Below are 12,069 nucleotides of genomic sequence, written 5' to 3'. Positions count from 1 at the left end.
TAAAATTTGTCGAAGTAGTGCTACTCTTACTTGAGTATAAATTTGGCGTACAGTGCTCTGATTGTAGATAGGAGTAAATTTCTTCTGTAAATTTCAGAACGTTTAAGATTAATCATAGATATTTTAGAAAAATATTCTCCAAAAAAAAAAATAAAAAAAAATCAAAATCTTGCAAAATAATTCTAATTTTTTTAATGTTTTTTTACAGAATATTTCTGAGATTAATTTCAAAATTTCAGTTTTTCTAACAAAATTTTACAATTTTCAAGCTCAGAAATTTCAACTTTTTTTTTCTTTTAAATATTTTTTAATAAGTAACTCCTCAGGAACAAATAGGATCTTGTATGACATACATAATTCCTTAATATTGATAAATTATTAGTACTTTGAAAGTACAAATACTGGCAGATTTTTACACTTTAATCAAAACATTTTTTCTGTGTTATAAGTGAAAAAATCTGCCAGTATTAAGTAATTATAAACTTAAAACAAGTCTCTACCTCTTGCTGAAACGTTAACTTAGTTTTGTCTTATTTCAAGTGTATTAAGATAGTGCACTATAACCTAGACCAAAAATACTTGGTAAGATTTTTTTTTCCCAGAATCCACTTCGTTTCCACTTCCTAGAAATGGATGTCTGTATATATCTGATAAAAACTGAAGGAATTTAATTCTACCTGCACTGTCCGCTGTCCGTGTCGCAGCTGACGTCAGGAGAGACGATGCCGGGCCGAGAGCAGTTGCAGATCTCACATCCCACCACCGGGTGGCAGCCAAAGGTCTGCGGCTCGCACTGGATGCACTCGGGGCGCAGAGTCCGGGGCGGACAGATGCAATCCCCGGTGACCGGCTCACACAGCCGGGTGCCGCAGTTACAGGCTGCAGGGGAGAGACGTTACCGACAGCCAGGCAAATGTCCCTCTACAATAATGTCATCAAATATACACACGTGAACATGGAATATATGCTTTATTTCCACTGAAACAAATTTTTATAATAGTAATACATCAAATTAATGTTGTGTTTGTTATTTTCATACAAAACAAAACAAATCGACTGTTTAATTCTTATTGAATTGTATAATTTAAATCTTGTTAGCAAGCTAACTGTGTAGCTCCAAAGTAAACAGTTATGCTTGCCAACTAAATATTTAGTATGCAATCTAAAACTAAATTGCAAACTAAATTTTTAGAATGATGCTAAATATTTAGTTTACCAGTCCCGTCCACTAATTTGCTATTTAGCTTGCTAAATATTTAGATTGCATACTAAATATTTAGTTTGAAGATAAATATTTAGTTATGAAACTAAGTATGTACCTAGCAAGCTAAATATGTAGCTTCAAATTAAATAATTTGTTTGCTAATTAAATGTGTAGTTTGGAGCAACGGTAAATATCTACTTAGCTAGCTAACTAAATAAATATTTAATAAAACTAAGTATTTATCAGGAGCTAAATATTCAATTTGGAACTGAATACTTTATTTAGCTTGCACACTAAATATTTTGTTAGCAAGCTAAATACTTAGATTCACATGAACTATTAAGTTTGACAACTAAATATTTAGTTCTGAGCTAAATATTAAGTTTTTAAACTAATTATTTAGCTTGCTTGTTAAATATTTAGTTGGAAGCTAACTTTTATAAATGAATGGAATAGATGATTGCCTTTAATTCTGAATATTTTTATGAAATATATGCACTAATGTGAAACATGGACTGTATTTTAAATTTCTAAACTTCCTGGACTACATTTTTCACGGATTCTGGACCTTAAAGCAACTCGACTCACGCCTGCAGTTGGGAAACCCCCAGTATCCCGTGGCGCACATGGAGCAGTCCCGTCCAATCACGTTGGGCCGGCACTGGCACTGGCCGCCGAACGTCTCGCAGGCGGCGCTCTTGGCTCCGGCCTCGTGACACGCGCAGGGCATCGCGCCGTTGTTGAAAAACGCCGACAGCGACACGGCCGAGCTGAGGCAGAACGGCGAGGCAGCGGCGGGACTGCAGCGGAAACGTTCACCACGTCAGTGAAGCAGCAAGACATTAAATCAAATATTTCTCCGCTTGGGCAACTGACTTCACAGAGAAGCTGTTCTGTCCACAGTTGCTGATGAAGTCGTACGATTTGTCCAGAGGTTCTTCGTTCAGGTAGCTGGAGCTGTAGCTCCGCTCAGGAACAACGAGAACGTAATCCTGTCGAGACATTAAACAGGAATTCATTCCTTCACATTACTAACCAACAGGGACAGCTAGAAACCAGCTACATTTAGATGAGTAACGTTTTTTTAGTTTTCCATTAGGGAGGTCAAAAAGTGTCAAAATTTAATCTGTAACAACTCTGAAGAGTTGCAACAGATTCAGATCAGAGTTGGGTGGTTCAGTCTCATATTTTCGGCGTATTTTGGAAGAACAGAATCAATTTGATCATCTGATAACGAAAGGAAAATCTCACCAGCCACAAAGTTCTGCCTGCAGGAATCTGAACGGTGAGGAAAACGTCGTGTTGGGTCACATCCAGCATGATCTGGTTCTCCGAAACCAGAACGTTCCTGCAGCCGTAAGCATGGGGGCAGAACGAGGCGTTGGTCTGGCCTGAAACACACACACACACACACACACACACACACACACACACACACCCACACACACACACACACACACACACAGAATCAAAGTCAGCTAGAGCTCCGTAATTATCTCTACTGGGTTCTATGGATGCATAGAGTGCAGAAATGTTGATATTTTAAATATTAGCTGCTTATGCTTCCTGTGCAACGAATAATCAAGCGTTCACTAAAGGAATGCTGGGTTGTTGCATTTTGGGTGATAAAATGTTTATTTTCAAATGTATTAATATTTTTAATATTGTGTTAAATAAGCTTAAATGGTAACATTAAAAATCTGAGGAATTTGAAAATTGTTTTTATTTGATTAATCAATTAATCATTGGAATATTCAAGAATATTCGCTACAAGCTGTATACATAATATTTTCATTTAATTATTATTTTGTAAGTACACAATTTTTTGTGCAATTTATTTTGATCAGGATTGATTTGTAAAAGCATACATCAAAGGAATGCTGTTTTATTACATTTTAAGGAAATTAAATGTTTCCTTTTTAAAATAACGAGTTGAGATATTTAACTGCATTTTTAGTATTTTTAATATTGCATAAAATAATAATAAGCTGCAGTCATAACATCTTTATTCAATTGTTGCATTTAAAAAAAAATTTTTTTTAATTTCACACATTGATTTTTTTGGTCAAAGGAAACAAATTTAGTCGATCTGTAAAATGTGTGAAATATGTTTTACAGTGTTTGCTACCCTGCCAGATGACGCCTCCACTGATGTAAACCTGGACTGGAAATGTGGGATGAAGAGGCTGGTGAAAATGGAGGATGAAGACGTAACGGCCCAGAGCCTGGAGGCGAGTCGAGTACACTGCTGCATTCTGGGTAACGGAGACGTGAAGGGAAACTTAAACAGGAAGTAACTGTAAAATGATCATCTGCTTAAATCAGCAGCTTTCAAACCTGCAGCGAGTCCAGGCGCATGTGGAAGCTGCTGTCGGCTCCAAACGGCGGCCGGACGTCTCCCATCCAGACCGGCTCGTCCCTCTGGTTGGGGGACAGCGGCGGGGCGGCGGCGGGGGACGCCTGGACCGCCTGGACCGCAGCGTCCTCCGTGGACGAGCTCTGGCCCTCCTTCAGGACCAGAGAGTCCGACGGCGTCTGGAAGCGGGACGGGACGCAGGAGGAGCTGCGGCGGAGAGCAATCACAACGTGAGGTCATCATTTCTGCAGCTGCGTTTCCGTCACAAATTCACACAAATGTTGGTCAAAACGTTACAACATCTTTACCAATGATGAAGAAAAACCTGCGATTTTAGTGTTTCCATTAAAAATCACACATGAAGAAGCTTTTTCACGCGACAGTGACATATTCCCATTTCTCATGACTTTTATAATAATTATGTTTAATATTTTATTATTTATTGACAAATTAATTCAGCCATTTTAACCTTAAAAGATATTATATATATATATATATATATTTTTTTTTTTTTTTTTTTTTTTTTTTTTTGCTCTTCAAAGGTCTAAAAATTTTGAAAGCAGAACTTTTGAAATTAATTTCAGAAATTATCTAGAAAAGATTTGAATTTTTCAACATTTCAAAGTTTTTCTTCGTTTTTTTGGGAGCTTTTTTTTTTCTAGAAAATCTTTGATTAATCTAAAAATTTCAAAGATTTTTGGAACGAACTGACTCCTGCCAACTATAAGAGGTGGAGAGAATATCCTGAACTTTTAAATTAACTCCTTAAATTAAATTAAGAAAATCCAGCCAAGAGACATCGGCGTTGGAGCAATAAGCTCCGCCTACTTAGGAACGGCTCTTTATGCGGCGTTTTACGGAAACAAACCATCATCTCCCTCTCAAAATTACTGCGGTTCCACTTTCATAATTTCAGATTGTGTAATCTGTGTGTTTACCTGTGGTCATAATTTCAGATTGTGTAATCTGTGTGTTTACCTGTGGTCATAATTTCAGATTGTGTAATCTGTGTGTTTACCTGTCGGGGGCGAACTGTCCATGCGTCCCGATGCAGTGCAGTCCAGGCTCAATGAGCTCCAGGGTGAAAACGTCTTTGGGCACCAGGTAAACTTTGTGCTGCAAACCATGAAAAAACGTTGAAAAGATAAAAGTTTAAACACGTCCAGCTACATTAATTCAAATAATGAGATAAACGTTTAGATTTTCTGGTCCTTGTTTTAGAGAGTGAAAGAAATATTTCAAAACTTTATCTCGTAATTAAAGCTGCAACAAACAATTAATTTAGTTATAAATTAATCACTTATCCTGATAATTAATCAATTAAAACAAATTCATTTAACTAGTTATATCAGAAATGCATTAACAAATGCAATTAAACAATTGAATTCCTTTTTAAAATCAATATTTTATTGGCTAACATGCAATAAAAACCATTCCTGAGTGAACATTTGATCGTTTGTAGAATAAATAAAAAATATTTCAAACATCAACATTTCTGCTTGACTTATTTCCTTCTCTGATTATAAAGATGTAAACATTGGAAAGTCGCGGCGCCCCTCCCCATCTAGCTGCTGGGAGCCCGATGTATTCAGAGCTCTGGTTCTTCATCTTCCAGTGACGATAAACGGATGTGTCTCGACTTTGTGACGGGACAGAAGAACGATTCTCACCAGGAAGAAGGAGACGCGATCCGACGACAGCTGGACGTCGGCGGCGGCGGCGGCGGCCAGAGAGAAAACCGCCACCCTGTTCTGCTCGTCAACCGCCACGACCCGACACAGGAAGCTGCAGAACGCAGACAGGAAGACGAAGACGTGATGAAAGAACCGCCGAGCGAGAACAAACCGGAGGCGACAGACAAAACGGTCAGAACTCGTTTCCATCCTCATCTGGACACTCAGGACGACACGATGGATCCGTTTTCTTCTTCAAATTATTTTTTTACTTGGGAAGAAAGATTTGCTTCACCGTCATTAATTAGTAAAAACTTCAGACATTCAGGGTCGAAGGTGAAGGTGGAAGCAGAAAGTCCAACACTGCAAAAACACAAAATCTTAGTTTCCAGTGTAAATATCTTGGTACACTTTAAAAAGAGACAAAACTGACTTACAAGTAACTTCAGCGAGAAATATCAGCTTGTTTTAAGTCAATAATTCCCTAATATTGACAATATTGATTTTTACTGGCAGGTAAGATTTTTCTCCCATTTTGTAGGTGAAATAATCTGCCAATGAAACTTTTTCTTCAATATTAAGGAGTTATTGTATTAAAACAAGCTGAACTTACTTATAATTTGGTTTGGCCTTATTTTAAAAGTAATTTGACGTTTGAGCTGGAAACTAGACCAAAAATCCTTGGTAATATTTTTGTGTTTTTACAGTGCTCTTCAGGACAAATTTACAGAAAAGAAAGTTTTTCATCGTCGATGACAAATGAATATTTTTTGTACAGTTGTGGCTTAATTACAGCTCTTTGTTTTTGTCCCCAGAAATGTGACAATGAGTTTGTAAACTCCAGTTAACGATTAATCGTTCACAGATATTTAAACAGTTGATTAATCACGATTAATCGGTTCAGCCCTAGATCAAATACTTGTGTGGTTCAGTTCCAGATAAACAGGAAGTGGGTCAGAGAGGCGGACGGGTGGACAGGTGTTTGTATTCACCTGAACTTGCAGTGCAGCAGCGTCACTAGGTGGCGCTGCGTTGGCGCTCCAGGCGAGTTGACGGCGACGCTCAGCGTTTGCGGCAGCTCTTCTTCGCTGGAGTATTCGACCACCAGCGTGTAGTCTCCGGGAGAGCCCAGACGTCCCCGCAGCTCGATGCTGATCTGGACCAGAACCGAACCGTTACAACATCTTTCCCTCTTTTAATGCTGAAGTGTGCAGCTTTCACAAAAATATGTTATTTTCTAATGTTTGTTAAAACTGTCTGCATCTCATGACAGTTTGTTATTGGACAGATAATCTGAGAAACGTTTGATCTCCTCCTTGGCCAAAAACAACCAATCAGAGCCAGGAGGAGGGTCTTAGCGCTGCCAATCAACCTCATGTACTCGCCTCTAAGTGTGCTAAAGGAGAAGCCTTTTGTCTGATGGCTATGCTAACTAGCTCAGCATTGGTTGATTGCTATATTGTGGTGAACCAACCGTAGCTTAGCGATGAGCAAAGTGGAGGAGATGAGCAAGAGAGTGATTGGCAGCGCTAAGACCCGCCTCCTGGCTCTGAATTTCTGGGAGAAGCTTGAATTTTTTCCACAGATGATCTACGTAATAATAATTTTAACATGTAAAGAACTTTTATTTAAATAAAGATTACATTCTGCAGCTTTAATTACTTAATTACTCTTAAAACGTGAAATGATAAGATATTCCAGCGGTCGTCTTACATCCAGCCCGCTGCAGACGGCCATGTCCGGGTGGCGCGGCGTCACCCTCTCGGTGGGGCATGGCCGCGGCAGGTGGTTGTCATGGCGACAGCTGGCATCGTTTCCGGAGATGGAGGGGAAAGAGTCCAGGGACAGATACTTGTACAGCAGACAGCTGGATAAATATATTTAAAAGAAAGACAATTTAGAGATGATAATGAATTTTGAATAGAAAATTTTTTATTTTAATATTTTATAGTGATAAAGGCATTAAAATTAAGGTTGCCTGAACAAAATCCTTTGAAAAATGAAATAATAATATTTACTTCTGGCTGTTTTCAGGCACAGAGCTGTAAGTGCAGGGCTCAGTAACTCTGATCTGCAGGATGGGAGCTTCATAGTAGGCACTGGGCAGCAACACCAGGTAGTCCTGGAAGACAAATAACAATAAAAACTGACAATAAGAATAAAATATCACTGCAATATTCAGCGGTGTGATCAATGAACATAATGATAAAAGTGTTATTAGATATAAATCTGCAACTGTATCGAGTCAAAATCCTGCAAATAGAAATAATTCTGTAAAAATATAACTTTTATCATTATTATTAACTTCAATGAACTGTGTTGAAGCTCTAAACTGAATAACCGCAAAGTGGATGAAAAAATGAAGAAAAAATTAATAAAAAAACATTTTTTAATACAACAAATTAAGAGAAAAACAGACGACAAAGAGGTAAAAACAGAAAATAAGATGAAACAAAAAAACAGAAACAAAATTTAAGGAAATAGAAAGCAGAAAATAAAAACTGTAAAAGAACAGGACAGAAATTAAAGACAAAAGATGTTTAGAAAAGATAAATGAAATAAGCAAAAACAGAAAAAGGAGAGAAAAAGTAAGAAAAAAATAAAATAGTTATAATAGATAAATGATAACAGTCATAATGACGGCATGAACAGGGAAATGAAGTGACGTCGTTCGCCTGACGCTGCCGGTGTTACCAGTGAGATTCCCTCCGCTTCGATGACGACGGTCCAGGACCCGGGGTTCAGCACGAACGGCTCCACAAAGCTGTTCTGGGGAACGTTGACGAAGGTCGGCTGCACACTCGGAGCAAAGACGATTTGTTTGGACTGTTCCGAACCTTAAAACCCAAACATCAGAGGAAAAACTGCATCAGTTTCCAAATCTGTCCAAAAGAAAGTTCAACTGAAAATCAGTGAAGTGTTGGAGGAACTCAGGAAGAGACAGAACTGATAATCTGCTGTTTTCACTGCAAAAACACAAAATCTGACCAAGTAGGATTTTCTGGTCTGGTGCAAAAATCTTACAACATTAGAATAAGACAAAAGTAACTTGAAAGTACATTTTCAGCAGGAAAAAGGAACTTAAGTAAATAATTCCTTTAATATTGATGAAAAAGTTCTTGTTTCATTGGCAGAATATTTAATTTATAACCTGGAAAAATATCTTGTTATAAATGAAATAATCTGCCAATGAGACAATAACTTTTTCATCAATATTAAGATCCTATTTCTTCCTGAAAATGTACTTTTAAGTAAGTTTAGTCTTTTTTCAAGTGTTGTAAGATATCTGCACTGGAAGCTCGACCGAAGATCCTTGGTTAGATTGCGTGTTTTTGCAGTGTTGGGTGGGACGTACCTCTGCGGTTGGCCTGATAGGCTGTTATTTTACCGCTGGAGGTGACTCCCTCAGTATTGACATATCTGAGGATGAATCGAGTCAGATAGACGTCTGCCTCGCTCACATAAACCTGGAGCTTCACCGCAGTCTACCAGGACCGGGTCCGAGGTGAGAAAGAAGATGCGTAAGTCTTACATGCTGACATGTCTACTGATCTGTGGCCCCAAGAGGAAAATATACGGAGCTTAAGGACAGAAAGAGAAGTCACCACCACAAAGTTTGCATTAGCCGGCCACCGCTGCAAACAAACGACCTTCGTGTGACAGAACAGGTGGGAATGATGATGCTTCTCCACCAGAGACTCACGACCGTTACCGCTTTTTGATTCTGCAAGAACATTATAAACACGTCGCAATCTGACGTCTACATCCCAAAACTGTCAACTTAACCTTAAATGTGTGATGCATAAAAGAAAATAGTGTTTGCTACTAAATGTCAACAATTGAACAACTACATAACAGGATTTTTTAAAATTTTAATTTAAAATGGTGAGGGAAGTCAGTCGGTTATGCTAGCTTGACTATGACAAACGTAACATGTAGATGTGCTGCAGAATTTAATGTTTCGGTTCAGTTTAAAATAAAAAAGCAACCGACACACCGACTCTGACGGATCATTAGAGCAGCTGTTGATCTCTGCAACAAACAAATACATCAGCGTTCACATATTAGTTTTCTTCTATTGTTTCACCTGGGAAGAATAATTATGATTGGGATGAACGAGGAAAACGAGAAGAGAGTTAAGAGATTAATATTTTCATTTCTGGTTGCATGTTTTGTTAAATGGGTTTATTCAGGGGTGTCCAAACGGTGGCCCGGGTTCCATTTGTGGCCCTTTAAATGATTTTGTTTGACCCCTGACCCCAAGTCAAGAATGGTAAAGATTTTGGTAGAAAACAATTAATGACCCCAAAAATGTGAAAATTGTTTTATTTTTAAAAAGTCGACGATCCAAAGCCGTTTTTATGTTTTGAATCTTTAAAGATAAACAGATTTTGTTAAAAAAATATGTTAAGCAAAAAATAGAAAAACAGAAATTCCAAACTAATTTTTAATTAAATTAATTTTATGCCGCCTGAAGTTTCCTGTTTACGCCCCAAAATGCGGAAATTGTTTTTCTTTTAATAAGTGAACAATTCAAAGCTCTTTTTATGTTCTTAATCTTTAAAGATAAACAGATTTTGTAAAAAAAAAAAAAAAAAAAAAAAAAAAAAAAAATTTAATAAGCAGGAAAGATCAAGTCATTTTTATATGTTTAATCTAATGAATTTGTGGTCTGCCTACAGTCTGAATTTGCTTATCCACCCCCAAAAGTATGGATTTTTTTTTTCTTATTGATAAACAAATTTTGTAAAAAATAAAAAAGTGTTTGTTGTTAAGCAGGAAGATAAAACTGAAAGTCCAGATGAATAAATGAGCTCAGAAACATTATTTAGAGAAAAGAGGTTCGGATCCACCACCTTCTTTTCCAAATATATTTGAACAAAAAGACAAAAAAATGCATTTTTCCCTCATTGTCACTCACAGTTACCACAGTAGTAACTCCTGCCGTCCTCCATGACCGACACTCTGCCCCAGACAGCAGAACCGGCCCTGTTGCTATAGCGAAGCGCCACACGGAAAAGGTCCGGAGAGGTGACAAACACCGACACCAAAACTTTGGACTGCCAAGGAAACGGAGAATCAGGAAGGAAGAGAAGATGGGAAAACAGACAAACAGAGGAGCCAAAAGTTAGGAAGCAAAACGACCCGACAGAGAAAAGAAAACGAAAAATAACCAAGGAGAGAGGAAAACTTCACAGAGAAATCACCAACATCGACCAAAAGGAAAGTTTAATACCATCACCTATAATACCAAACATCCTTTATTTAAATCAGAACATTTCTCTTTGGTGATCAGGGCTTCGCAGTAACCAATAACCAATAAATCAATAAATCACATGATAAATTAATACAAACTCAAACATTTCCGTTTTTCTTCCGTCTTTCTACCAAAAGTCTTCAGTTTGGTGTTTTGGTCTCAACTTTCCCTTCTGGTGAAGGACAATTTCTGTCCATTTTGTTTATTGTTTCTGGTTTTTGTTTATTTATTTGGGATATTTAAAATGTCTTCCAGTCCCAGGGTTAAATGTTCATCAGGATTTAAAGTTTATCCATCTTTGAGAATGTGTTCTTGCATTATTATCTTATTAGCATTTTATTACTTGAAAACGGTCTCAAAACAACAATATTATCGTTTATCACAATAATTTCTGGGACAATTTATTGTCCAGCAAAACTTGTTATCTTGACAGGCTAACTTTTTAATTTTTGGCCTCCAGAAAGGTGATGATAAACATATTTCCCTAAAAACATGGACAATTAATGATCATCAGGCTCAATTCATAAGAAAACCATTAATGAAATATTTTTCACCGTCTGATTCTACCAAAGAGAAATGTCCAACATTGTTCATTCACGAAAGAAAACAAAGAAAGAGGGGCCACAGTCATCTACATATCTCTACATATAATATAGTTTTTAATAAGACAAATAAAGTCAGCCTACCTGGATCTGGGACATCTGGGCGTAACCTCTCCAGCTGAAGTCTGGGAACTCCAGGAGGTCGTAACCGAATCTCACCGGCCGGCCGTCCAGCATGGTTCCCTCCTCTATCTCAAACTTCAGATGGTGCAGATCCGGGAAGTAGTGATGCAGACGAGGCCTGCAGGCAAACGACACAAACAAACAACCGTGAAGGCGTTTTAAAAATGTTCCCGTCCACATCCAGAAGTTTGGTGCAGGAGCGCAACGCTGGAAGGCAAAAGGAGGATTTATTCTTTCATCCAAGTAAACAAAGTCACTTTTATTTGTCCTTTTTCAGGGTCTTTGTATCTCCACATAGACCAGTTGCCATGGCAACCATCTGACAGCAGCTCTACTGGGTTTTTTTTTACTGAACGGAAACCCACCAGATTCCGCAGCACATCTACATGTTAAGTTTGTCATAGTCAAGCTAGCATAACTATGACAGGCAGAAATTTACTCCTGTTTTTTTTTCCATCTGCAATGGCCGCCGTCATACAGAACTTCCCTCTCTTTATAATCTTTTTCCTGACCTTGTCATCCACTTGTCGTGTTGACAATTAGTAACAAAGCCCTGCTTCCCTTTTCTTTTATGTACAACACACATTTATGATTTAGCGTCTTATGTTGAGATGCTTCATAAAGAGAGTCACAGTCGGGGTAAAGATGAGGATATCTCTGCATTTATGAGAACATAATGCAGTTCAGACTCACTGGTTACACTTTGGCCCTTCCACGTTGGGTCTGCAGTCACACTGACCGTTTTGTTGGCCACAAAACTGACCCACCGAGCCTCCGATGTCACACTGGCAACCTGAAAAACACCAATGCACATTAGCGACCAGCTAACGTAGAAAAACAGAGCTTTAAATCCA

General features: G+C 38.0%; 1 protein-coding gene across 2 annotated transcripts in view; it reads right to left on the bottom strand.

The window, feature by feature from the left end:
• The window catches only part of lama5 (laminin, alpha 5), an 87,990-nt gene that overhangs the window by 31,596 nt on the left and 44,325 nt on the right, over nucleotides 1-12,069 (bottom strand). The window contains exons 21-35 of one of the 2 annotated variants that reach the window (XM_044128158.1): nucleotides 11,909-12,008; nucleotides 11,177-11,333; nucleotides 10,155-10,293; nucleotides 7,928-8,070; nucleotides 7,252-7,355; nucleotides 6,947-7,100; nucleotides 6,226-6,389; nucleotides 5,231-5,345; nucleotides 4,579-4,676; nucleotides 3,542-3,767; nucleotides 3,333-3,459; nucleotides 2,456-2,595; nucleotides 2,081-2,196; nucleotides 1,793-2,004; nucleotides 678-879 (exon numbers count right to left, since the gene is read on the bottom strand). In XM_044128158.1, the coding sequence (XP_043984093.1) occupies nucleotides 678-879; nucleotides 1,793-2,004; nucleotides 2,081-2,196; nucleotides 2,456-2,595; nucleotides 3,333-3,459; nucleotides 3,542-3,767; nucleotides 4,579-4,676; nucleotides 5,231-5,345; nucleotides 6,226-6,389; nucleotides 6,947-7,100; nucleotides 7,252-7,355; nucleotides 7,928-8,070; nucleotides 10,155-10,293; nucleotides 11,177-11,333; nucleotides 11,909-12,008 (2,197 nt within the window). Of the gene's footprint in view, nucleotides 1-677; nucleotides 880-1,792; nucleotides 2,005-2,080; nucleotides 2,197-2,455; nucleotides 2,596-3,332; nucleotides 3,460-3,541; nucleotides 3,768-4,578; nucleotides 4,677-5,230; nucleotides 5,346-6,225; nucleotides 6,390-6,946; nucleotides 7,101-7,251; nucleotides 7,356-7,927; nucleotides 8,071-8,588; nucleotides 8,719-10,154; nucleotides 10,294-11,176; nucleotides 11,334-11,908; nucleotides 12,009-12,069 lie in introns of both variants that reach the window. The other variant, XM_044128160.1, reaches the window with a different exon arrangement.

This window comes from Gambusia affinis, linkage group LG01, assembly GCF_019740435.1.
Source record: "Gambusia affinis linkage group LG01, SWU_Gaff_1.0, whole genome shotgun sequence".
Classification (NCBI taxonomy): domain Eukaryota; kingdom Metazoa; phylum Chordata; class Actinopteri; order Cyprinodontiformes; family Poeciliidae; genus Gambusia; species Gambusia affinis.
Note: the sequence above shows the minus strand (reverse complement) of the source record. Positions and strands in the feature narration are given on the sequence as shown.